The following is a 27,849-nucleotide window of genomic DNA, read 5'->3' as shown; positions in this document are numbered from 1 at the left end:
ATATCATCTTCTGAATTGGGGCGATATGAATTTAATTAAGTTCATCCTTGACTGTCTCTAGGATGTGAAATGCTGGATGGAAAAAAATGTCTTTAGCGCAAGAGAGAAGAACAAGACAGAAGGGATTTGTTTATGAGCACAGATCAATTTTAAATCTTTCAACCTCAACGACAGCGGGTCAGGGAGGTCATATACCTTTGCTGAACCTTGAAAGCTTTGAAATAGTCTTGTGCTTTCAGTCAAGTCAAACCCCTCTATTGACACATTAATGGCAAAAGCCTAAAAACATTTAACGGCTAAATTCTCTAACAGTCTTTTATTTACATTACATTTCATTTAGCTGACGCTTTTATCCAAAGCGACTTACAATAAGTGCATTTCAACCATGAGGGTACAAAACCCAGAACAACAGGAATCAACAAAATACAATTTCTTCAAGAAAGCCAAACTACAAAGTGCTATCAGTAAGAGTAATTTTAAGTGCTACTAAAGTTCTACTGTTCAAGGTAAAGTCGTAAGAGGTGTGTTTTTAGTTTGTGGTGGAAGATGTACAGAGTTTCCGCTGTCCTGATGTAGGTGGGGAGCTCATTGCACCATTTAGGAGCCAGTCGTGATTTTGTAGAGTGTTTAGCTCGCAGCGAGGGAGCAACAAGCCGATTGGTAGAAGCAGAGCGGAGGGAGCGGGCTGGGATGTAAGGTTGGACCATGTCCTGGATGTAGACTGGACCCAATCTGTTCGCAGCGCGGTACGCAAGTACCAATGTCTTGAAACGGATGCGAGCAGCTACTGATAACCAGTGAAGGGAGCGGAGGAGCGGAGTAGTGTGAGTGAATTTAGGAGGTTAAAGACCAGTCGAGCTGCGGTTAGTTTAGTTAGTTATATATCCATTTTACAATTCTTATTCATCTCTATGATTTACATTTATTTATATATTGATTTGTACTTCATCTTTCCATTTTATTGTGCTTTCAATTTCTGTTTTCATTTTATCTCACAGCCTAGTTGTTTTAAATGAATAAACTTGATGTTTGGAGAAGTGCTTTGATTTCTTATTCAGGCTCTGAAATGATAAAGTAATCCTATATTCAATGGAGTATTCACTGGGATGAAGAAAGGGAGCAGACTTGGGGACATGGTCCTCGCATTCAGCAGGGCCCTCATGTTTACCATGAGCAGCAGTTAGTGTGTATCAGGCACCAGACTGTACAGCTCTCCAAAAGCAGACACAAATTTCACAAGGTCAAAAAGGGCAAATGGCAACAAACAAAATGTATAAGGAAATGATGAACACAGATGTGTGTGTGTGTGTGTGGGGGGGGGGGGGCAGTAGGACAAGCTCTGCATGCTGGCAACATTATGAATGACTGAAAACGAGCCTTGGCATGCACTCCACACTGTCTAGCAGCTTTGGCCTTGATAGGATAAGAAGCCTGAAGGAAGCACAAGCTTTGTATCTCGCTTGTATCCATTACCACTTAATATGCACACACAGACAGTAAAACAATATGCCAGTGTAGTACTGCAGGCCCACATCCAGCCCGCAGCTGCCAGAGAAAGAACGGCTTCATGCCAGACTGATAGCACCGCCGGGGACTCTGGTCCCCCTCAGAAATGGTCACTTATCTGCCAGCTGAATAGAACAGAGCCCTATCCCGTGGCTCCAACACTGGAAGTGGGCAGCTTCAGCATGGGGGTTGAGTGTCTTGCTCAAGGGCACATGGATGGTTTTCTTTACCGTTTCAAGGAATGGAACCGGCATCCCTTTGGTCCAAGGCACTGCTTCTTAACCTCCAGGCCACGGCGCCCATTTATTCCTTTAATCCTAGCTGCCACTTTCTGTATTCCCAGATATTCCCGGATTCGAACCTCTGCCTTCAACATAGCAGTCTCTGATCCATGCCAACCGTCCTGCCTCCTAATACCGCCGAAAAATGTCCTTTGTACTTGGTCACGTGATCCTTTGTTAAGTTACTTTTACGTGTGTAAGTTTCACGCTTACAAATTATGAAACTGCCACGCCTTGAGAGGCCAAAGCGTGGCTATCTCACATTTTGCTGTAGTGGACCGGCGTGTCTATTTCACACTTTTCCTTGATACTGGGTTGCTCAGTCAGCACATGTTTAAGTGTTGGTATCAATGCAGTCAAAATCTGCAAACCTCACTGAGACGACCAGTCTTACTGGACACAACCACCAAGCAATAATTTCAGCACATAACTTCTTCCTCTAAATTTAATACTTCTTAATTTGCATTACTAAGTGTGTAATGCAAAGTAGGGTAACCATGAGCTGACCAGCTTACTGCTTTGGGAATAAACATAATTGATCAGGACCAAGAGGCCAGATAGCCTGAGTCCAATTTAATTAATAGTTTAAACATAAGCATAAAAGCTGTGTTTTCCTTGCAGGCTGCAATTCGGTAGACCTTTTCTAAGGCTAAATGTGCAAAATAATAATTTTTTTTCCTGTTGCTTTCATCATTTCTCACTGGAGCACTGGCAGCAGCCCATTTTCAAGATTTCTTCTAGAGCTGTCATGCCGTCTATGGCTGTGTCTCAAACTGAGTAACTACGTATTAAAACTTTATATTTTGACTTCATACATGCATTCACACAAGTGTATTGAGAAATGCAGTACTCTGTGAGCACCGCTGATAGTTTACTTGTATGACAACAATGGACAACTAACCCATTTTCAAACTGCAACCGATGAAGCTGCAGCTGTTGCACAATAACACATTATACAAATATAAGTTATACACTTCCACGCAAAAGTGTTTATTTTTCACTCAGAACCACTTCTGTTGGACGGAAGCCATCAGTATTTTTATGATGTGCACTGAATAGGTTGAATAGGGTCATTTTGAGGTAGCTAATAACCGAGCAAGGCGAGCAGATAGGATTGCGGATGATGTGGGCTATTCAAATGTTATGGTCACTTCGGGTAAAAACAGGATGGCAGCACAATTTAAGACAATACTAATCTGTCGAAATTCACGCACAAGTAAGTGAACTAACACGTTACTGAAGGAAGTACACAATTTTAAAAACAGAATATGATGTAAATTTTAAGATTTAGAGAAAAATCTTCACACAATTTGGGTTCCTATAGTTGAATAAATCTCAGAGGCAGCAAAAAGCAACCAAATTAATGTCCCAATAGAGATCTGTTGCTGCAACCCACTCGAAAAACCTACACAGGTTGCTGTTGACAGCACTCTCCTTTGGCCAGCAGAATAAAATAGCTCATATTCAGACACTGGCATGAAAGTACAGCTGTACAAAATGTTCATGGACAAACCCATCATTGCATTTAAAGACAGAGAAACCTTAAGGACTCGTTAGTGAGTGCAGAAACAGTATGACCTCCAGCCTTGTGGAGAGAATGCAGTTCCTTTTGGATAATCGGTGGATGTGCTTCTGAGTGGCAGGGCTGGGTTACCAACTGGGCAAAGTGGGCAGCTGTCCTGCGATCAGGATTTACTCCACTTCATTTACACAAAATATGATTAATTACAAATTCACTTGAAATTTGCACCACTTTAGCAGAATTTCAGCCATCAAGCTTGACTCCATCAAAATAAACTATTAAATACAGTAAAGTTGCAACCAACAGTTATTTTAATGATAAATTCATTTTAGCAACATCATTTTTTTAACAATTGATTTCTATCAATTGAAGTCTAGCAAAGAGTAATTTGAACAATGTGGATTTTCTGTCAAGCGACTAATCAGTTAATTACTTCAGCTCTACAGCTGGTATGTGGGTGTCTGGGAAATGAATGAAACTGCTGTGTCCTTACTGACATGTAAGGACACAACATATTTTTATCCCACCGGGGCTCAGTGGGAGGTTGATCCACTCACGCTAAAGGGATCATGTAACATCGAATACGCTGGCCCTTAAGTGTATACTGGTAAAACCCAATGCACCCAGTAGCATAAAAGCATCATTAACAGACTTACTGAACTATACCTACTTTACCTCCCATTTTGCAGCGTCTTGTTACCAGATGCATGAATATATGAGTATGGTCACGCTCCACAGGGAATCCTTTCCAGTCGTTCCATCCCAATGGGCATCGACCTCAGTTCAATTTTGATGCTGAGGGAGCAGCCTTTAACCAACTGGCATTGAACCACCATCTGCACTAAAACTGACCAAATGCAAAAATGCTCGACTTCAATGCAATTGCACTCAACCATCTCCACTGGTCCCTCATTGGTCCATCTTTCAGAGTGGCTAAGCGAACATTTATGTGAACAGGATTTCCAGCTTATTGTCGCAGCAAATAAAACGGAAGCTGTGATTGATAGTCTGCCAGAGCTGCTTTAGGTCAAAATCTCAAACTGAGTCGGGGATCTCCATTACAGGCTTTTTAGCAGCGGCACATTGTGCTTAACGAGTTTCACTTTGACTGCCATTATCACTTCCTTTTTATCATCGTAATTAAAGTGGGCTACATCAGATTAACATCAGAATTAGCATGTCCACCTTTTCAAAAATTGTAAATTGTTTTTGTGTTAAATGTCTTGTCACAGGATCATTTTACTTTTTATCGATACAAAAAAATGTTTTATCCCATCATTGCTTGGTATTAAATCTTATGACATATATCAAGTCACTTCCACTTTTTTTAATTTGAAACGACCCATCAGCATAAATTTACCCTGCGACGCCAACATGTTGGAACAACATACAGTATTTAGTTCAGATCTAAATCTGACATTCATTTTGCCACATTTCCATTTTTGTGCCATTTAATGATATAATTTTAGAAAACAGCGTGAGAAACAACCAAAGCAAAAGAGACAAACCCTGTAAGCTAGAAATGGTGTTAAGTGTGGTGTTAATGATGTTAAGTGTTAGAGATGTATCCGTTTTAGTGAGTTAACATTTAAATAATTTTGTTTGTTATCCACATAAATGAGACAGAAATTAAATCCGTGGAAAATGAAAACTGCCAAACTAGCGCTGCTAAAGTAACTAGCCTAGCTTAGGGTTTTTCACTCTGGCAGGATTCAGAATTTTTGGTTTATGGCGAAGCTAAATAAAGTTTAAAAGTTTTGGGGTGTAGATTAATTAATTATGTTAATTTCAAGGTAGTAACTATACTTACTTTCTTAATAACTCATTATTTTGAAGCTAAAATCGTAAATGTTTACTGAGAGGGAGTCTGACTTTAAGACCAAAACTGCTCATATTAAGATAAGTTGTTGTAAAGTTGAATTAGTTTGCTTCCACTTTTTCCAAACGTCATCTTAATCACCGAAGAAGAACTATAATGTTTCAACCAACAGTTATGTTCATTCAGTACATCTTATTTATTTTCTTCAATAAGGAGTTTCGTGCATAAAACATCAGATTGTATTGACAAAGGGTTTCATCAATATTCTTTGATACTCAAAGTTAACATATTCTCTCTTACTTTTTCGTGTCAACAGCCCAAAGAGGTTGAGTTTACTCTAATAGAAAATTCAAGATACAATTAGTTAATTTTGCCTTATAAAAGACTCAGTCAATTATCAAAATTACTGCCAATAAGTTTTCTGTCACTTCAATAATCAATTGATCATTTCAGCAGCGGCTGCTAGTTGGTTTCTGGCTACTAATAAATAGGAAATATGAAACACTCACTGGGGACTCAACAACAGCTTTTGGCCCTGAAGCCCCAAAACGATTAATCAAAGTTAATAAATTAATAAATACACAGCACTTTTATTTTGTTACATTTACCATGTGACCTTGTGCTGCCTTTATGGTGCAGTTACAGTAGTGTTTGGCTAGGGGACGCCACAGGAGCAACAAACTGCTCCATTAGTCCTGGAGTTGAACTTGCTCTGGACACATGACCCCCGGAGGACGAAGTTCTAGGTTTGGATTAGTAATTAGTAATATAGGCCTATTACTTATTTTTGTTACTGACAATGCTTCCCCCTTAAGAGAGATCAAATGTCAAAGGTGCGTTTTTCTGTCCAGTCAACCTCAGAAATATCTCAGAATGTTTATGTAGGCTGGTATTTCATATTTATGGATTTATATAGGCTGTTGTGGAGCCTTAGATTTGCAGAGATTGGTATTACTCCATGGGTCACAGTCAAAGTAGCCTAAATAGAAAGGATACATTTAAAAAATAAAATATATAGGCCATACTTTTTTCTGTTGGATGTGCTTCGAGGTTTAAAAGTTCACTCACAAATTCTAATAGCTAGTTTGTTAAAAACACAGCAAAGCAAGAAATCTTCTCTCGTCGTTTCATTAGTGAGATTGTTTCCCAAGGTCGCTAACACATGAAACTTGTTTACTCGCAGGCTCTTGCCAAACAATTTTAACACATTCAAGCAGAAGGGAAAATAAATAAACCGCAGTCAGTCGTGTAGTTTTTGTTTCCTCTCCCAATGCTAAATTTGTCTTGTCTCGCAAAACACCACCCATCCGATTTTTTCTTTCTTTCTCTCTCTCTACAGACGTGAACTGAGTGATTCACATTAACGCTCATTATTGTTCTGCTACGTTCAGGGCCTATGGGGAAGGTGGTAAATATGAGTATTCCTGATGTGGGAACCTACCTCAGATTTTAGTCGGTGGATGGCACTTCTGACGTCAAGAAAAGCCGCGGTCACGGGTGGAATACGGCATGCTGATTTCAAATACTGGCACGATCCGGGGAGAAATATGTAGGCTAGTGCCGATCTGCCATAGGGGCTCTCTTTTTATTTCCATTAGGCCCCACGTAAAATACAGAAGTATGAACATTTACAAAAAGATAAATTAGAACATTAAAAAAAAAAATAGGCTACAATAAGAAAATAGGTTGCCCAATCACAGCAAGTTACAATCATGCATTTATTTCGTATCAGCACCAAAATATATTGAAATGTAAGGCCAGTCTACATATGGTGAAGAATAACACATTTTTTAAAGATATTCAATTCTAGTATTTTATATGTACTTGTTTTTGTGTATATAGTCTGTGTGTGTGTGTGTGTATTTATTATTTTATTGCTCTTATTGTTTTTTGAAAATAATAAAAAAAATTATCTGTTATTTCGTTTATTTCATACGTATTTGTAATTTTTTTCATACTGTGTACATGCTGCTGTGACGACTAAATGTCCTTACTGTGGGATTAATAAAGTCTAATCTAATCTAATCTCGTATGCATTATATCACGTCATTCATATAATGTCCTGTTTTTTTATTGGCCCCACGGAATGCTTTTTATAAGTACATTTTAATCTGCCAAAAAGTCAAATGTATGAAGCAGATTGAAAATTACGATATTTCTTCGAAATTCAACTGGAGTAGAAGCATAAAGTAGCGTAAAATGGAAATACTTGAAATAAGTAAAAGTACACGTACTCAGTTACTTTCTACCACTGAGAAATTTAGTGTAAGGGACTTTTTTCCCATACGACCTGAACGCAGCGTTCGTCTTCCCTTTGCTCCCTTTACTACTTTTTCTTCTTAGTGCTATCCAGTGTGTGCGCGCGCGCGCGCGTGCGTATGTGCCTGCTTGCAGGAGGGGGTGGGGTGGGGTGGTGTGGGGGGAGTGATGGCTTGTTCCTGGAAGAGCCCAGCCTGCCTGCAGAGTCACTCACATTCCTGGCTGGGATTCAATGACTGAGCCAGACACACAAACACAGAGGGAGGGGGGCGCGCGCGAGAGAGAGACCTAGACGGAGCGCGAAGGAGAGAGAGAGAGCCTGGATGAGAGAGGGAGAGAGAGCGCGCGAGCAGGCTGGCTCTCAGACTTCTCATCTCCATACAGTCAGAGTGAACTGCGGGGGCACACGGACTGGATCGCTGCAGTCCTCGACAGCGGAAAGAAGCTCAAATAAGGATTTTTATTTTTTTAATTTTTTTTTTTTATCGAGCTGTATCGACTCACAACTCCCGCTTTTGTTTCATTTTCGCCCACTTTGTTTTGGAATTCGTCAAACGGAACTTTTCGCTTCTCTGGAGTTTGGAAAGCCGTCTTTTCAGATATGGACAGTCGGCCACCCGCTACAGGGAGCGACTGGCCGGTGTTCACCCAGTAATCAGGAATAAAACTGTAAACTCGCGTCTGGGACTTTTTATTGGATGTTTGATGAAGCGCTTCGCAATTTTGGTCAATTCTGGGACACCGTGGATTTACCAGATTCAGGAACGGGTAGACACTTGTGATTCCCGGTCGACGACGAGAAGGATTTACGCTTCTAAAGTTGCAGGAAAAACATGGAGACTGTAAGTCGGCAGAGCTTCCAGCCTCATCCGGGACTGCAACAAACTCTCAAGCAGTTTCACCTCAGCTCTATGAGCTCTCTGGGCGGACCGGCGGCTTTCTCTGCCCGGTGGCAACATGAGCTCCTCTTCAAGAAGGACGGTAAGGAGCCCGAGCCGGTTCTGCAGCATCTGCCGCCGCCCGTGATGCCGGGCCCGCTGTTCATCCCCTCGGACCGCTCGACGGAGAGGTGCGAGACGGTGCTGGAAGCTGAGACCATCTCGTGCTTCGTGGTCGGCGGGGAGAAGCGACTGTGCCTGCCGCAGATCCTCAACACGGTGCTGCGAGACTTCAGCCTGCAGCAGATCAACTCGGTGTGCGACGAGCTGCACATCTACTGCTCCCGGTGCACGGCGGACCAGCTGGAGATCCTAAAAGTCATGGGTATCCTGCCCTTCTCGGCGCCGTCCTGCGGCCTCATCACCAAGACGGACGCGGAGCGGCTCTGCAACGCCCTTATCTACGGAGGCGCTTACCCGCCGCGCTGCAAGAAGGATCTGAACGGAGGCTCGCTGGAGCTGCAGTTCACCGACAGGAGCTTCAAAGTCTACCACGAGTGCTTCGGCAAGTGCAAGGGCTTGTTCGTGCCGGAGCTGTACACGAGCCCCAACGCAGCGTGCATCCAGTGCATGGACTGCAGACTCATGTACCCGACCCACAAGTTCGTGGTGCACAGTCACAAGGCGCAGGAGAACAGGACTTGCCACTGGGGCTTCGACTCGGCCAACTGGAGAGCGTACATCCTCCTGGGCCAGGATTACACGGGGAAAGAGGAGAAGGCCCGTCTGGAGCAGCTCCTGGATGAGATCAAGGAGAAATTTGACTTCGCCAACAAGTACAAGAGGAAAGCATCGTCCAGGGTGAGTGTGCTCATGCTACAGGCTAAAATACAACCGATGTGCTTTTCCCCTCTCCAGGTCCAATTAATGCATTACAATTTAATGTTTCGCCTCTTGTTTATGATCTCTTACATTTCCTGCTCTCTTTAAACAGAGCAGGGTGTACTGTGACAGTGAACCATGCTCTCCTCCCCCTTTAACAACGCAGAAGTTGTGGGGAAGTTTTTTTTTTTTTTTTTTTTAAACACATAGTTTAACATTCTAACACTTTAATACCCAAGCAAGGGGATCCATGTCATGTCACGTGACACCTTAAAAAGGACCATCGGAGTCGGGATGGGAGGGTGTCCCCAGTGAAATTGCGGTGTTTCCACTGTTTAGGTCGCAGCATCCATTAAATCCTAGCTGTCTCTAAGAAAGTTTATGTGTGTCCCAGTTAAAGAATAAATGCAAAGGGTTAACCTGCAACTTTTTTCATCTGGTCCGAAATCCTGTCAAAAAGATGTCTACCCTCAACCCCCATAGAGGAACCACTCAGTATTTGGTCATCATTGCCATATTGTTACTAATTGGGCTTCATCCAGCAGTGACAACAAAACGCCTCTGGTAGCAATAAAGCCATTATTTGCCCTGTGAAACACCTCTCAGGCTCAATTTTATTGGCCTGTACTGTAAATACAATCTCATTTACCAACAAATGGCTCAATGAGAAGTTGCAAACAACAGTTGGGGGCAGGTAATGTAGATTAAACATGAATTTAGATTTAAGTCTGGAAATGACTTATTTCCCCCTCCTCAGATTAAGTAGCATTACTCACACACACACACACACACACACACACACACACACACACACACACACACACACACACACACACACACACACACACACACACACACACACACACTCTTCAGTGGGATAGAAGCTTTCCCGTATGTTTGTTGGGAAGAGATAGACCTGATCAGCATCCGAATGATTGTTTTTATGAATCAAATTTGCAGATTTTTGTGCATTTGCCAGCCTTTTGGGGCTTCTTCTGTGATATTAAATGCATGTAATGTTTGTCTTTGCTGTCATGTGCGTCTGGCTTCCTGTGGGTTTAATCAGCAATGCTATCAGTGTTGAGGACTTTCATTCATTTTTTTTCCTCTTGGTTGTATCCAAATCCACAGACTGAATGTTTGAGTAGTCAGAATTCGACAGGTTTGTGGCTCTGCATGTTTCCTGTGGGTTTAGTAATCAAGATTCAAGACTTCCGACCCAAGTAAAGTAGTTTAAGGCATCAGATCTAGTTTTCCACACTTCCCCCCTGAGCTCTGCGTCTTTGGGGCTAACTGACTGTACAACTATATGAAGGGATTATAATCTAGGCCTTTTGGAGAGCAGGCAGAAGTTTTTTTTCTGACTGGGTAGTTGGGTGGTAGACTGATAAAAGAATCCCACCCCCACCCCACCTCTAGGAAGAAAAAAAAAAAAAGGAAAAAGGCTAGTGTGGCTATTTGCATGAACTGTTACACATGAATGGAGCTGATGAAGCAGGGTTTAGAAGTATTGTGGTGGAAACATAATATGATCCCAACAAAGGGAAGCATTCAGCAAACATCGGACGCCCCTGCCCCCGCCAGCCTCTCCCCTCCCTCCAAAACATCCACTGACCCAAGGCCAGCCACCCACCCACCTCTGACATACACGCATTTACACCCCCCCACCACCTACTTCTTTCCTCCCATCTGATGGAAACTGCAGTGGACTTCTGGGGGCAGCAGACTTGTTGATGAGGCACAGAAAGTAACTGCAAAAGTGTTTACAGGCAGCTTTCCCTCCACTCCTCCGCTGAGGCTTCTTTCAGAAGAATCTGCCAAAGAAAGAGAAATCAGGGAGACCCTTGAGGTCCTGAAGAGAGCCAGAGCCCTGCCATGCATGGTGAATACCCACTCTTGGCACACACTTTCATTCAGACTCGAGTGGGCACACCTCAAGGACCTCCACTTTTTGGGGCCTCTTCTGTTTTTATAAGTGCCGACGGGGCACCCGAGTGTTAAGCCCCAAGGCCCATTTAAGCATCTACCCCGCTTTTAAATTCGACTGCTTTTCCCCCCCTCGAGCACCCCATTTCAAGAAACGCTAATGAGGGGAATACATGCTGGGCGGGAGTTGAGGAATATTGCTAAAACTTATGACAACAGATCTCCCTTTTGTCAGCACATTTTTTTTTAGCACCGCTGAGGAACTGCGAAATGTTCTTGGGAGGCTGCGAGGCAAAATTTGCGAGACTGTGTCGCGCTGCCTTCTACCTTTCAGCTCGGAGAAAAAAAAAAACACCATCATCTGCGTGCTGTCAGCGGAGGAATCGGGCGTCTCTCTGAATATTAATGAGGCTGTTACAAAAGTGTTAGCAGGAGTCTCGCATGCAGACAGACACAGGAAGTGATATTGCCACACTTCCCTCCTCGTAGACGCTCTTTTGAAAGCTTCCTTCTGAGATGCACATATCTGAATCACAGACCGTGAAAAAAAAAACGTCTCCACTTTTTACAGCCTGCATTTGTGGAAGAAGTGTGAATTTGCAGCCCATTCTCCTCTCTTATCTTGGAGGATGCGAGCCACGGTGCTGACTGTAAACAGCAATGAGCAGTGAGCTATTGAATTGTTTAAATTAGTTTATATGCTGGGTGTGGAACACTTCTCCGAGCTGCTCATGCCAGCCCTTGGCTGCACGTCTTTTGGCCTCTGGCTGGTACACATGTGGGTGGCACTCATAATCAGTGGCTTTCCGCATCAGGATGTTTAGATAAGGATTGTGGCTGCAGATTTAGTATGTTGCTAACTTTATAATTCGCCCTCAAGATGATGTGATTTCTACACAATCCGTCTGTTTAAGGGAGATATGAGAAAGAGAATTGAGAGGGGGGAGGGGTCGCTGTGGGAGCCAGATTCAGCTTGACTCATACTTGGTTCGAAACCAGCAAGTTTATGTCAGGCTTTTCTTTTTTTGTTTGGTGCCTCCCAGACTGCCGAGGATCCTGTTCAGACTTGGTCCGTGTTTTCAACAGCTCCTTTAGTTTTTGGAAATAGTGCCGCTCGGTTGAAGTCATGGAACTGGGCTCGGATTTAGTTTTACACTTGAAACCTCATTCATTAGAGGCTGTCGGTCTGTGCTTACATTCCTGACCTGCCACTCCCTCAGAGTAGGTGGGGATGTTTTACCGCGACTGTCTCTGTGCATGCATGTCTTTGCAGTGAGGCATCACTCTGTCGAATGCAGTAAAGAAAATCTAAATTTCCTTCTCATCCGATGATTTAGTTTTCCCTTTTAAGTGGTGGAAGCGATAAATGTGCTTAAAGAATCCAGTGAGAACAATAAAGCAGCGTTGTAGCCATTTTGTGTTAATACTCCACGTATGTACGTTCCTGCAGCCGGTTTCCATGTGTTCTCCTCTGGCTCACTGTGGGCCCAAAATAAAGCTGACTAGTTTCGTAACGTCGACCTACTCAGCCCTAAAAATGGATGTTGTTTGGGGTTTTAATATTTTGTGCCGCAGCGTTGCACTCTGCTCTTCTAAAATGTGCAGAAGCTAAAACTTCCCCCCTCTTCACTTCGACAACTACCCCCACCCTTGAGAAGCCCCCTTCTCAGCTCCAGATATCTGGCCTCCAGCTGAAGGGGCCGCTTGTTTCGGGAGGGAGGTGGGGCTGCGGCGGTGGGGGCTCAGAGGAAGTGAACTCCCAGAGGGGATATAGGCCCATGTCCTGTTTCATATGCAAGGCGCAGTGTTGGCTAAGCCTGCTGACAGCCAGCCATGTCCACACTGTGGACAGGACAACAGCTGGTAGCTGTGCATTTCAATGACTGCTGAGGGAATATTTCCATTCTCTTTTTATGGGTGTTTGGCAAAACGTGACCGTTACAGAAATCTGCTGCAGAGCTACTTTAAAAAAAAAAAAATTATTTCACATTCGATGTTGCATTTTATCTGTTGATAGTTTTCCGTTTTTACCCATCGGCTGGTAGAATTTAGACTTTGTGCTCCGTGCTTAGTAAAGAAGGAAGCCACTAATTCAATTAGGCCCTAATGAGTTCTGTTGCCAGGCCGGGCTGCCAGTCTGGGTTTCTAATGGAGGACAGTCAGTCCATGCTGTGAGGCAGGTCAGCCAGATCAATGCCATTTGACATTCAAATGTCTTCATGTCAAATGTGATTGAAAAGTCTGGAGCTCAGAGTGACAGACTGCAGGTCCGGGGTAGTTGGTTCTGAAATGAATGCTGTGTTTTGTTGCCAAGAACATAACTCTGAATATCCATTTTGGGTTGAGCTGAAGGCATTAAAAGCATTCTGAGAAAAATAGTGTTCTTCACCTTTTCAAATGATTTGGCAAATGACAGCCATTTGAAACAAAGAAACGAAAAAGAGGCTGTTTAATTAGTAGTTAAGTTTGTGTGCTGAAAGTTTCACTAATTACTTTCCACATATGCTGCTGCATTTCCAAATCTCTTGTATTTTTCTTGATGGAAATTAACTGCAAAAAAGTAGCTCTTCTCATATTCTGGAAATACGCTCGGTGCGCAGCGACTACGCGGGTCTTTCACAAAAACTTTTGAGGAACAATTGTGAGCCGTGAGATGAAAAGTCACGGCGGATGTTTTGATGTGCCTTAAGAACGTCTGCTGCACACGAGGAGGAGGGAGAGGGTGAGTGGAGGAGCATCGCACGTTTGTATAGCTTGTTGTATTTGTCTGGAACATTTTTTTTTTTTTTTTTCCAAAAGGCTGCCATTGAAGTAGCAGTGGAAAATGAATTAAGTGCAGTGATTCTTCTCATACAGCATGTATTTCTGCCAGAAGCTGTTTATTTCAAAAGCCTTTAAACTTGTGCGAACAAAAGGGGATTTTCCCAGTCACTGCTTGACTTTACACAAGGCATAAAAAAGCATCGAGAGAGCAGTATGTGTTGTCAAATGTCGCTGTCACTTGACGGGTCGAGCCGCGACCACCTTGTGTCTGTTCATCTCAGCTTTCAAAAGCTTCGCTTGATAACTTCACATTTTCGGCACAAAGCAGCGTTGCTAAACCACGCAAGTAGCTTAACGGCTTTCTTTAAGGCACACCTAATTAAAGCAACAACAAAAAAATGTGCCTGTGAAGGATCAAGGAGCCTCCAGAAACTGTCAAGTACCAAAAACTGGCACTCAAAATGCAATAAGAATAATGTTTTTTGCTTATTCTTTGGTTAGTTAGTTTCTTATTACATTAAAGTTCTGTTTGTTTTTTTTAGGCTACCAAGTCTGTATATTTTTAAGCAAAGAAATGAGAACAGTACTGGGAGCAAAACTCCGGTGGAGGACAGCTTCGAAACGAAAACCCAATAATTAACTAAACGTCATTCACTAATTGATTTATGTGGCATTGCAAACTCAGAGTGGCCTCAGACCTCCAACTCTTTCACAGGGTATCTAAACATCTTGAACGGTTTTTAAAAACATTTTGGTTTCCTAAAAATTGTCCTCAAACGGTGTTAAAAAGTTTGAAATTCTTCACCAGTTTCTCTTCCTGCTGTTGGAAGTAATGTGCGTTAAAAAATAGGATTTGATAAGTTTGTGGCGTTTCACTCTGTGCAAACACTGTCACTGCTGCTACAAATGACAGGTTTAGCCTTAAATGGACATTTCCTGGTTGTGTTAATTTAATTATTTATATCATGAAGAGTTATTGAGTACTGGTGGGAGGTTCTGAAAAAACAACATTTTTCCCAAAACCCTTTAGAGCTATCTTTGACAATTAGCTGAATTCTGATTAAAGAGGAGAGCATGACTGAGGAGAACAGGAAAAGGAAAAGTTCCAGCCCCCATTGTTCCCCATTGTTGGCCCTCCACCCACCGTGCTCTGCTCCCATCCCCCGTCCCCCGCCCACCCTCCGGCTTCACTGGCTTCTCAATCCATCAGTAGTGTCTTTATGTGACAAATGGATGGAGTGGCCCTCCGAGTGCTTTACGAGGAGCCCAGGCATTAATACACCTGCCTGGGACTGGCTGGCTGCAGGTCAGTCTGCAGGCGGGAGGGAGGGGGTGGGGGGCGGTGGAGAGATGTAGGGGAGGGAAAGAAAGGCTCTCTGAGGCAAAAAAATAAAAAAAAGGGGGCTCCCAACAAATAATCCATGTTGCTGTCGCTGTAGGAAACCATGCATGCAAGTTGTCTGTTTGAGGAGCCAGGAGCATGCGTGGAAATGAAGTATTTCCTCCCGCTCGGTGAAATCCCTGTCAGAATATCCACAGCCCTCCAATAAAGCGTGAAACTAACAAGCGCACTCGGCTTGGTGTGGCTATTCTTGAGTCTTCAAAGGACCTTGAGCGTGTCTCATCGGGATTATTGTGTACGAGCGGCACGGCAGGGAGAACCCGGCGACCTCGTCCAGGTGTTGCGTGAAAAAAAAAAAAAAAAGAAGAAGCTCTTGCTTGGTAGGACGGTGCGTTTGTCTAGCCCTGGTGCTGGGTCCGTTTTTTTTTTTTTTGGTGCCCATTCATTATTAATTGGAGGTTACTGTAGGCGGTGAGGTCCAGCATGTTAATTTAATGAGAGTCTTTGAAATATTCATCAACACACATGGCACTGCAAGACCAGCTATTGCCGTGACTACTCATTCCCATCCTCTCACCTTTGGCCTCCTTTTAATCCATCCTGTAGCTCAGATGTGGGGCGAGGACCTTGGGAGAATTTGCGTATTTTTTGTGTTTGCCAAAAGGCAAAGGCAGCCTTCAAGAGTCAGACCAGTCTATGAAGTGGATGCGATCTACCAATGGGCAATGTTGGTGGTTTGCAGAGGTGAATTTAAAAAAAAATAATTTTTTTAACCGTAACAAAGGTCTTTTAATTTGAATATCTTCGCATTACTGTCAGGTCATTTAAGGTTTATTTGTCTTCTCACTTGCAAAACCATAACAGTTGCCATTTGGTGAGTTTTACAGGCCACTCGATAAATATCCAAGTCATATCTGAGAGCAGTTATTCATGCTTTCTGTTTGTTTTGATGTTAAAAGCTAAAAGTGAGTTTTTTTTCCCACCTATGTGAAGCGTTGAGAAAGAAACATGTGGCTGTGGCGATGCTTGAGACTCATCACATCAGACATGCTTTTCCCTTTGAAGATACTGGTCCTCCATTGTCTTGCTCTCTGACCATAAATGACCTAATTATTAATGGGGGAAAGAGGTCTAAATATAATCATTTAAAATGATGTAAATGTTTCTCAATAAACTGTACAAGCTGATGTTGAACAACGTGGGTTTAGCAGCAGGACGCCCTGTCGGGGGAAGCTTTCCTTGGGATGGGGAGGTTTACTTTGTGCTGCGTCAGCCCAGGAGCAGCCTTTGTATGATGATAGCACTGTTGCCCTCTGGAGCTACACCCCCCCCCCACACACACACACACACACACACACACAAAACACAGTCCCTGCACCCATATGTTTGGAAGAGCAGCCATCATCACATGACCTTTCCCTCCCCCAAATAAAGAGGTGACCCACCTCACCCCTCGCCTCTCTTCAAGCAGTTGGGCCAATCGCGTGCTGCTGAGCAACTCCCACGGGGCAGATGGCTTTCTGATGAAGGCAGCTAGGCACGCACGCACACACACACGCGCACTCACACGCACTCACACGCACGCACACACCAATGTCACGTTAGTTAAAACATCCACCGGCACCATGATGTAATGAAATGAATGTTGGCGTGACACGAGGTGTGCTGCTCAGATGTGTTCCAGATTTCATTGAAAGATTTGGGTCTGACTGCACAAAAATGTGCATGTGAGACACACGGGTGCTTCTTTTTTTTTTTTTTAATAGCAACGGCATCCTCTGCCTCATTTGGAGTGCGATTGTGCGCGCGGAGCCGGTCGAGTGTTGTGATTTGCAGTTGTGCAAGGTACGTGTGACCGCGCTTGTTGTGTGCCTGGATCAGCTGTAGGAGGAGATTAGCATGAGCTCACTGCCTACTCATTTCCATCCCCATCTGCCTGTCTCCCACAGTGATGCTCCCCCACTCGACCTCCCTTCCCCCCGCCTCCTCCCCGATCCTCCACCGCTACCAACACACACTTACAAACTACACCAACACACGAGCGCAGGCATCCACCCCCGCAATGCCGCCTTATAAGTCTTACAATGACTACGGACAGAAGTGGCGTGTGCGAAACGCGCACGTACACACGTACGCACGCACGCACACACACACACACACACATCCACCAAGCATGGCCGAGGATATCCTCCCGTAGTCTCGACGACAGGAGCCAGCGGTCCATCTCAAGACGAAATGGTTCGGCGGACCGTAATCTCCGAAGGGGCGACTCCTTCATCACCTGGAAGGTGGAGGACAGGTAGAGACAGACAGCTACTCCTTCATCATCTGGAAGGTGGAGGACAGGTAGAGACAGACAGCTACTCCTTCATCATCTGGAAGGTGGAGTACAGGGAGAGACAGACAGCTACTCCTTCATCATCTGGAAGGTGGAGTACAGGGAGAGACAGATTCTCCGACGAGATGACGATAGTCGTGAGAGATACGCATTTTTTTCTTTTATTTGAAAGAAGCACAAGTAGCATTGCTTCATTGTTTTGATACAAAACGGAGCTGCACGCTGGCAAAACAACAAAATGAGTGCAGCGTGACGCCGTTGACAGAGCTTGGTTGTCTTCAATTAAAAGTCGTCATGGGCCTTTAATTGTGGTCACATTGATGGAGGTCTTTGTGAAATTCTTAAATATAATTCCACGTTGTAGAAACTACGACGTACCGCTGTCATCGGCCTGCTGTGTGTTTACAGCTTCACCGTCATGGTAAAAAGCACAAATCAAGAAAACTCGGTCCGACTTTCGACTGTACATCTGGTTCGGCACGAATTGTGTCCCAGCGGTCGGAGGATTATCCCCTCCCCCTCCCCCCAGAGATTGCATGTTTGTTCTGGATGTGTCCAACACCGTTGACTTTCCTTGAGCAACAAACCTGTAGTTCACAGAGCTTTCCCCTTTTTTTCCTCAGAGCACAACTGTTTTGTGTGTGTGTGTGTGTGTGTGTGGGGGGGGGGGGGATTAAATACCCTCCTCCCCCTCTCTGAAATAACCATGTGTCAGCTCTCCAAACAGCCATTCTGCAGCCAGTCCAAAAGGCAGACATCAAGAGGAGAGTCTGAAAGGGTTTGAGGTTTATTCTGTGTTTCTGTGAAGGTTCTGAGAAAAACCTCTTTGTTGTGCTTTTTTTTTTTTTTTTTTTTTTTTTTAAAGGGATGGGGGGTGCGGGGGGGGGGGGGGGTCACTCACACTGGCTTGGCCTCAGCCATGTGGAAGGGCAGCTCCCAGGAGCTTCGTGAGGTATTGTTGTTAGAGCACGGGTGATGACGGTTGGGTTTTGTGTGTGTGTGTGTGTGTCGGGGGTGGGGGGTTGTCCACTGGCTCACCATTGTCAGATTTCTTTGTGGTGGGTATCAGCTGTGGATCTGTGATTGTGGGAGAGATAGAGGTGACAGCCCCCCCCCCCACCACACACACACACACACACACACACACACACACACACACACACACACACACACACACACACACACACACACACACCTCCCCCCCTTCAATGCTGGATGATCAGCGCGCTCCTAAAGTGCCTGAGTCATGGACCGGTGCTCATTGTGCGCCTCCCCCTCCTCTGTCCTCTGTCCTCTGTCCTCTGTCCTCTCTCCTCCATCCTTCCTCCTCCCTCTTCCATCCCCCCTCCCTCTTCATCCTCCATCCTCCATCCTCCCTCCCTCCTTCATCCCCCTCCGTCCCCCCTCCTCCATCCTCCATCATCCATCATCCATCCTCTGTCCTCCCTCCTCCACCCCTCCTCCATCCTCCGTCCTCCATCCTCCCTCCTCCGTCCGTCTTCCCTCCTCCCTTCTCCATCTTCCGTCCTCCATCTTCCGTCCTCCCTCCTCCATCTTCCGTCCTCTGTCCTCATTCCTCCATTCCTCCTCCATCTTCTGTCCTCCATCCCTCCTCCATCTTCCGTCCTCCATCCTTCCTCCGTCTTCTGTCCTCCATCCTCCATCACTCCTCCATCTTCCGTCCTCCGTCCTCCATCCCTCCTCCGTCCGTCCTCCCTCCTCCCTCCTCCGTCCTCCCACTTGCGTCTGTTTGCTCATCTTTCCTAAACGTGTCATGGCTGCTGCCGCCCAGCGCCTGCAAACACAGAGGCGGGATAACTGTGTGGGAACACTGTCTGCTTTTTATTAACAAGCTCTAATAATAAAAACGGATATTTTAACACACATAAAACTTACTTTTGATACTCTAAAGACTGCAACTAATTTCCTTTATCAATTCATTGATACATATTTTTATTTTTATTTGATTGATAATTTGGTCTTTAAAAAACAATTAATAATAGCTGGAGAAAGTGGATGCTTGTCATGTCTTGTTCAGCCAAATACTCAATTTATAGTTTTATAGGCACTAATTTATAGACAACAACAGTGACAGCGCTTGTCCTCAGTTTGTGTTGAATGAAAATATTTACTTGAATATCTACTATCAATAATATCTACAATTTTATTGATCAGTACCTCAATTGTAATTTAAATTGGAAGAATGACATGGCGAGAGTTTAACTGGGAGGTTTCAACCAGCACTATCTGTCATTCACACGAGGCTGCTGTTGAGGTTACTCAGTAAAAGTATTGCATCCAAACCTTTTTTAACTGTTTTTTAAATGATTTGAAAATACACTCACTTCATGAAGTGAATGAAACAAGTAGGGACACCTTTTTTTGTGTGTGCAGTTGAATGTTATGCCATTATTTAATGCCCTCTATTGTGTAGCTATACTCTGAAAATAAGTCATTTTGATCCAAAATGAATAGACTTAAAACTTTGTGACTCAGAATATATCATCTTCTACATCAGGATGTTTTTTTTGTTTTTTTGTTTACCTGTATGATATACAAGAGTCTTGTATGACTGTGAGCATCCATTAAAAACTGTCATGTCCAAAAACGGAAACCTTTTGAGGGGAATATGCCTGAAGCTGCAGGGAGAGTAAAGTTATGAATGAGCCATTCACTCACACACTGCAGTAGATTCAGCACTTGTTTTTGTGCATTTTGTTTCTTGGAAAAAAGTGTAGATTCCTGGCAGCATCGTGTACAAACACTTCTTTACTTTTGCTTTGTCTGCTCTGACTCATGGTTACGTCTACCTGCTCCCATATATGTTAAGGCAAGGTGGGTTAATCTTAAACCGGAGTAATAGATCAGTAGCAGGACTGATCTGCCCTGTTCTTCTGACACGGAAACTTTGTCCTGAACTTTGACTGACCCCGATAACCATCCTCTGTTTATCACAGCATTTGTTCGCAAGAAGTGCCGTGAGGTCAGATGTGCCGTGATCGAAAGACACAACTGAAAGAGGATTTGGGTTGTTAGCGGAGTCACTTTAACAAATGGGGAAGTTTTAAGGGCAGAGATCACCGGGTTTGAAGTGGAAGCAGTCGGTGAAGGGCAGGTTCAGGCCGGTTCCGGTCGCTGAGTGCAGACTGGAGAGCTCTGTTGAACCCGAGCTGGGGGGAGAAAAGTTTAGACTGGCAGAGCACAACTCGGCAGCTTTCATTTAGGCTGCCCGGGTAGAAGCAGAAACAAAGTCTGTGAGCTGCAGCCACACCTCAGCTGCAGCTTGTCAGGAAGTCAGAGTGGAAGGTGTGTGTGTGTGTGTGTGTGTGTGTGTGTGTGTGTGTGTGTGTGTGTGTGTGTGTGTGTGTGTGTGTGTGTGTGTGTGTGTGTGTGTGTGTGTGCGCGCGCGCGCGCGCGCGAGCGAACGAGGGCCTCTTGGTGGAAGCAGTAAAGGGGTAGGGCTCAGCAGGCTCAGTTTACTCTTCAGGAATGAAGTGTTGGAAACAAAGGCTTATAATGTGGTTAGCATCCCTCCTCCAGACAGTCCGGGCCGTTCCTCCCCTCCAAGTTACCAATCTCCTGAATTAATCCATCCCAGCTTTACTCTGGCAAATGAAGCGGCCATGCAGATGCTAAATAAAACAATATGCTGAAAGGGGATCCCTCCTCCTGGCACAGACGCCCGCTTCTCAGGTTCAGGAAGCCTCCACCAGGCCCAGACTTGCGCCTCTGCTTTAACCAACACCCCCCCCCCTCCCCCCACACACACACACACACACCTCCTTCCACACACACACACACACGCACGCACACGCACACACTTCATCTCAGCTCATTGATTTCACATCCCCCACACACTGCTCATTTCTTATTGTAAAGCTCACACACAAATATCCGCAGACACACACGACTGTCCAGGCATCCGCTTTGTGTTCACTCATTCAGGCACGCACACACACACACACACACACACACACACACACACACACACACACACACACACACACACACACACACACACACACACACACACACACACACACACACACACACACACACACACACACACACACACACACACACAAGACTGTCCAGGCATCCGCTTTGTGTTCACTCATTCACACACACACACACACACGCACGCACGCACGCACGCACACACACACACACACACACACACACACACACACACACACACACACACACACACACACACACACACACACACACACACTCATTCTACTCCTGCAGAGCAGACAATAGACCTCTTGAAACCCTCAGCTTATAATTAATGTAATTGTAGATCTCCAAGACAAGGTAATGTGTGGAGTGTTTAACCGCCTCAGAGCACAAAGACGGTATTCTCAGTGTCTTCCTTAAAAAAAAAAACACTGTCAAGGCTATCTTGAGCAGCAGGACATCTGTTTATATAAGGCCCAGTGCCATTTATATACATCTCCTGCTAGTGTGTGTGTGTGTGTGTGTGTGTGTGTGTGTGTGTGTGTGTGTGTGTGTGTGTGTGTGTGTGTGTGTGTGTGTGTGTGTGTGTGTGTGTGTGTGTGTGTGTGTGTGGTCGGACACAAGCTGACTTATCCCATGTGACCTCTAGCCTTCTCAGTGGGCTCATCTGTCTGCCCTGTTTAATTATCTTCGCAGGCACACACACACACACAAGCACACGTACACGCAGGTCAGGGCTGCAGCTGAACCTTGCCAGGCCACCTCCACTCTCCTCTCCCTCCTCCCCTCTCACATCTCCCTCAATTCCCTCTCTCCAGGCATGGCTGCCGGTTGTCTGCATGGCTCTGCAGGGGATTAAACCAGACGTGTGTGTGTGTGTGTGTGTGTGTGTGTGTGTGTGTGTGTGTGTGTGTGTGTGTGTGTGTGTGTGTGTGTGTGTGTGTGTGTGTGTGTGTGTGTGTGTGTGTGTGTGTGTGTGTGTGTGTGTGTGTGTGTGTGTGTGAACACACTTGTGGTTTGCGTAGCAGTCCCACTTTTCCCACCAGCATTATCACAGTAGTGATGCGTGTGTCCCACACAGACTACTTTCTAGGACCGAGACAGCGTGCAGCTCCCGTCCTCCGGGGCTACGAACATGCCATGTCGGCATTACCTTATATTCTACTCTGTACTTTGTTTATGATGATTGAAAGCATAGTGTGGCATCTCTCTGGTGTTCTGTTTTTTGGACAAGTGGGAAACCATTTTTCTTCGTTAACATGCCAGCTTGAATATAAATGCATGCCTCAATGCACTGATTTAATTTTCAAATCAACTTTGTAGCATGTGCTCAAACAGATCTTGATGACATCACCCCATTTTTTTTTTTGTCCAAGATTTGGATGAATTTACTTAAATTTCCCTGAACAGACATAATCACTTTATGATAAATCTCCTCCACATAGTTGATAAGAGTTGATTGGCATATTCGAAAAATGTGGGACAGGCTTATGAAGGTCATAATCAAATATTTGCCACGTCTTCCTTGTGTGTGGTGTGTGACCGAGTGTAAATATGTGTTCCCCCTCTTTACAACAGGTTACACACTTTCTCAAGTTAATCAAACTGAGAAAGCAGGTCGGATCACACAGATTTAAAGCCAGGTTGAGGTGAGAGCTGCGGTCGGTCTTATCTGAACGTAAACGCTATCTGGTGGTGAAAGACAGCGGGTCTGAGACACAGGACTGGTTTTAGGTTTTGTGGGAGGCAGTGTTTAATCTTCGTCCAAGGACAGACACCCAGATGTTATGCCTGTCTTTTCACTCCCATTTTCTCTTCCTCTCAACCTTTTTTATGTCATCTTGAACCGCTTACTTCCCCCGCCCTCCCCGTGTCAGGTCCCCTCCTTCACCCTGCCAGCCAGCCAGCCAGCCAGCCAGCCAGCCAGCCAGCCAGCATCCCTCCCCCTCCCCCGCCTCTCGCTGCTTTCACTGTAGGTGGTGAAACCGTCCTACTCAGGAAGCGCAGTGAAACATCAGATTCCACTTTCTGCAGCAATCAATACATCTCAGGTCCAGCAGACACACACGTTTTCTCTTTCTCTCTCTCTCCCTGACACACACACACACACACACACACACACACACACACACACACACACACACACACACACACACACACACACACACACACACACACACACACACACACACACACACACACACACGCACACACCTGGTGTGACTTCAAACTGTATGCATATAAGATGGGCTTTTATTCAGAGCGGCTTCAAGCAGCAGGATCGGATTCTGTTTCTGAGTCTTAGTTTGAGGTAGAAAAGGTTGCAAAGGTCTCGATGTCCTTTAGATTACCCAACGAGGAGCTAGTCGGCTGTCAGCGCGTCCAATGAATCAAACGGATGGTGTCGAGCACCTTCAAACACACCGTGGAACCGTCGGTGTCGTCACACAGGCTACAGCCGTAGCACAGTTCTCAATAGGTGGTACACCCTTTTCAAATCGACTGCTTATCCTGTTAGTTTACTGTCATGTAAAAGAATGACAGCTATACAGCAAGTAGTTCCGACCCAGAGATCTGATCGGTCAACTGTACATTTTGAACGTGACGTCACACACTGCTCATCACTAGAAAATACCACTCCGCCTTCTCAATGGTAATCTATAATAAGATCATTTAATATGCAATACAATGTTGTTTTTTCTTGTTATAGGTCTATTAAATCACCCATGTTGTGAAATCGTGTCTCTTTTGGTCGCTCCGAGCACCCGTACCGTAACACCACGGATAGCCGCGCACTTAAAATCCTAATCCTAAATCTTAAAAACATAGTGTTTCTATGTGCTGTAGTTATTCAGTTTGAGAAACCATCTCTAGAAAACCATAAAATGGACTCGTGCTCCTTTCTGTTGCTCGGGTCGGCCTACTTCCTGGAGTGGTAAACATTGCACACATTACATAAGAGTCCAGTTACGCGACTAGCTGTCTTCCAGTTCTTAGTCCTGCCCCACGTGTTGCCATGGAAATGTGTTCAGACCAACAAAAAAGTTTTATATTTTGAGAGCGAATTTCCCAACAATATGAATACACTTCACATCACATCACGTGACAGTGATGCTTAGTGAGCCTCTGTTTTTGTTCATTTCTCCTCCATGTTTTTTTTTTTATTGAAGCAGCAGTGAAACAGATAGAGGAAGCAAAAGACTGATGCCTTGACAGTCCCCCCACCACCACCACCACCACCACTCCCAGCAGCAGCAGCAGCAATGAAATGATAGATCCCTGATGTGAATGAGAACAGAAGTGAAGGGATGACCTCACGGCCACCTAATCGCCGCAGAGGGACAAGCCGGCGGCTAATGTGTCCATTAGCCTTCCCTCCACCAGAGGAGAACCCAACCTGGCCGGGAGACGGATAGAGAAGAGGGAGAGATGAGACGGGACAGGAAATACAAATAAGTTCTGCTGTCTTTTCAGCCCACCGGTTCACCTGAATTCTATTTCATCTTCACTTGCTGAGCTCCTTCTTGTGGCGTTTCATCGAATGTCACCATCTCAACAAATAGTGTTTTTGGAATGAGGTTGCACATTTTATGATTTCATCATGACTCTCATTTGACATTAAATAAGAACTAAAATATAAATCAAAACATAACAAATTAACCAAAAAATAACTGAACAAGCCTCGTTTGAACTGAAGAATCTTCCAGTGAAATACAGAATAGAACTACTGTGGTTTCCATCATATTGGTGTAACTCTTGCACAAACATCCTCCTCTGTAAGGGACCATCTCTGTGGCTGTGGTAATGTTTTCTACGGGTGGGGGTGGGGGGGTGGGGGTTCTGTTGTTCCTTGCCTGGTGTACAGTTCATCACTGGGGGTCAGAGAGGTTGCTGATACCAGAGTTTACTCCAATGGAAGCCCCCTCCCACACACACACACACACACACACACACACACACACACACACACACACACACACACACACACACACACACACACACACACACACACACACACACACACACACACCGTGCACCATGTGACCTGCGTGGGGTGACTTGTCAGTGGACAACAGCCAGAAAGCCGGGGATGGGCCTGAATGAAAACACAGCACATGTTCATGTAGCTGAACCCATGTGGCATCACATGTCCCATCTGCTGCACTGCAATCGCTCCCTAACTTCCCCTTTTTCTCAGCACAGCTGGGTTGAACGGTGTGTCAGCTGTCGGGCCACGACGACCCGGCAGACCGTCGGTCTGAACGGCCGCCGCAGCCGGCACTTCTGGTTTCGACATAACGCTGGCTTCCTGTGGTGCCTCCGCCCTGCTAGTCGGAAACTTCTTCGGCACTCCCGAAGGTCTATGTCGTCTCGTACCAAAATGTCGCTTCTGATTCGTATATTCATATGCAGCGGTTTCACATTATTACCCATGTTGCCAAAAGCCTTGTCCTGGCATTGATTTAATGGACATACAGGAATCATATCTCTGTTGGAGGCTGAAGGCGCCTAGTTCGACATTCTGATAAATGCACTGGTTTTGACATTATTGCAGGATACTACAAACTGTCCGATTGTTGCAAATCAAGTATTTATTCCTAATAAGAAGTCACAAAGCTATTAAAAAGAATCAGAAAGGGTAACAAACAAGCAGACACAAAACATAAAACAGAAACCACTGAACCCAAATTAGACCCCAGTTAAAAACAAACAGAGTTCTGATAAATGGAAAGTTACTGATTATCAGCATGTACTGGCAAAAGGACGCCACTGTCTTCGATATCAAGCTTCCAAAAAATGAAACTCCAGACCTGCTGCACACTCACTCCCCCCCCCCCCCCACACACACACACACACACACTGGAAACCATGGGATTTGGCTCCAGACTGAAGCCTCTCACTCTCTTTCACTCGCTCAGCCCCCCGCCCTCTCCCCAACACCAACACCACCACCACCACCACCATCCGAGTTCAACAGTGGAACAAAATGTCCGGCTCCTGAGTGGAAAGCACCAGTATGTGCTGGCCAGCCGGCTCGATTTTGAGGCTGCCCAGCGCCCTGTGCTGAACCAAAGGGCCTCTTTGTGCTCCGGCCTCACAAAGATACACCCCGAGCAGCGGGAAAAAAAAACAAGCATAAAACAAACACAAAAACAAAACCCACAGCAGTGTCCTGGCCCGGGGGGGTGGGGGTGGGGGAGGGGGGGCATGCCTGCAGCCCTGGGCAGCCGCAGGGTCCAAGTGGAGGAGCTGCCAGAATCTGAGGTTACAAATAAAACCTGGTGAATACGCTGAAGAAAAACAGAGGAAGTTTTCCATCTGAGTTGAAAAGGCTCCACGTGGTCGGCTTCCTCTCATCTCGGCCGCCATCGCTCTGCAAATGTTCTTCTTTCAAGCATTTGTCAGTCAGTGAGAGTTATATTATCAGCCAAAAGCCTGATTCCAATCTTTACTGTTTATGAACATGACATAATCTGTAAATTCTTCCAGGAATTAACAGCTTTGGGTATTGATCTTCAGTAAAAAAAAAAAATCTTTTTTTCTCTTGCAGACCAAAATGTGCCAAATAGTCAAGGAGGGTTACAACTAACCATCGTTTGAGTACTTTGGTTAATGAATGGATTAAATGATCTTCCCGTACAAAGTTAAACAAGACTATGTCAAAACCTAGTAACTGGCTAGACCGTGTGTGAAATACGAGAGCTTTGAATTTGAAACCGGGGATATTTTCATTTGAAATGGATACAGGAAGTCGCAGCATTCAGCCGAGCAAATCAGCCCTGCTGTCGAGTACTTAAAACTGCCGCTGAGTACTTGCGCAGCCTTCGTGTCCTTCTTTGATCAGATCCTTTCAGATTTAAATCATAGTGTCATGTGTTATTTTAGTTTTAAGTATTTCAAGGATGGAAAAAAACTTAAGAAAACAGTTTCCAGTTTTACAAATAGTGTATCTTAATTACGTTGTTAATTGGAGCAAAGACATGGTACTGTAGTGGAATTCTTCCATCACGAGGTCCTCAAGTAACTTCTCTCTCCAGCAAATCAGGTTTAAAGGGGCAAACGGTGACAAACAAACCGGTGTTTTATAAGAAATAACAAACTCATGACTACCAGCGCCTCTGGCAGCCATAAACGCAATCTATAGGCTGCTATGTTTCCATTAACCCCAGTGTGTCTGGGCTGTATTTGTTCTGTGTGTGTGTGTGTGTGTGTGTGTGTGTGTGTGTGTGTGTGTGTGTGTGTGTTTCTATACAGTTGTGCTGGTGAACTTTGAGCCCTGTCTTGAGGCCTCAGCGGCCAACAGTGATAGTAAAAAAAAAAAAAAACCAGCTGTGAATGTGGCCGTCTGCCCTTGATAATGCTGTGACCTGAG

At 44.9% G+C, this 27,849-nt stretch overlaps 1 protein-coding gene across 1 annotated transcript in view; it reads left to right on the top strand.

The window, feature by feature from the left end:
* The first annotated feature begins 7,766 nt into the window (after positions 1-7,766).
* Positions 7,767-27,849, top strand: part of skia (v-ski avian sarcoma viral oncogene homolog a) — a 76,330-nt gene continuing 56,247 nt past the window's right edge. Inside the window, exon 1 of the mRNA XM_069720124.1 lies at positions 7,767-9,126. Coding sequence (XP_069576225.1) covers positions 8,221-9,126 — 906 coding nt within the window. The 5' untranslated portion in view covers positions 7,767-8,220. The remainder of the gene's footprint in view (positions 9,127-27,849) is intronic.

The sequence above is a fragment of the Brachyistius frenatus genome, unplaced genomic scaffold, assembly GCF_029030835.1.
Source record: "Brachyistius frenatus isolate BFR_SWC_R1_liver_20210118 unplaced genomic scaffold, ASM2903083v1 Contig_234, whole genome shotgun sequence".
Taxonomy (NCBI): Eukaryota; Metazoa; Chordata; class Actinopteri; family Embiotocidae; genus Brachyistius; species Brachyistius frenatus.
This window is presented reverse-complemented; position numbering and strand designations above follow the sequence as displayed.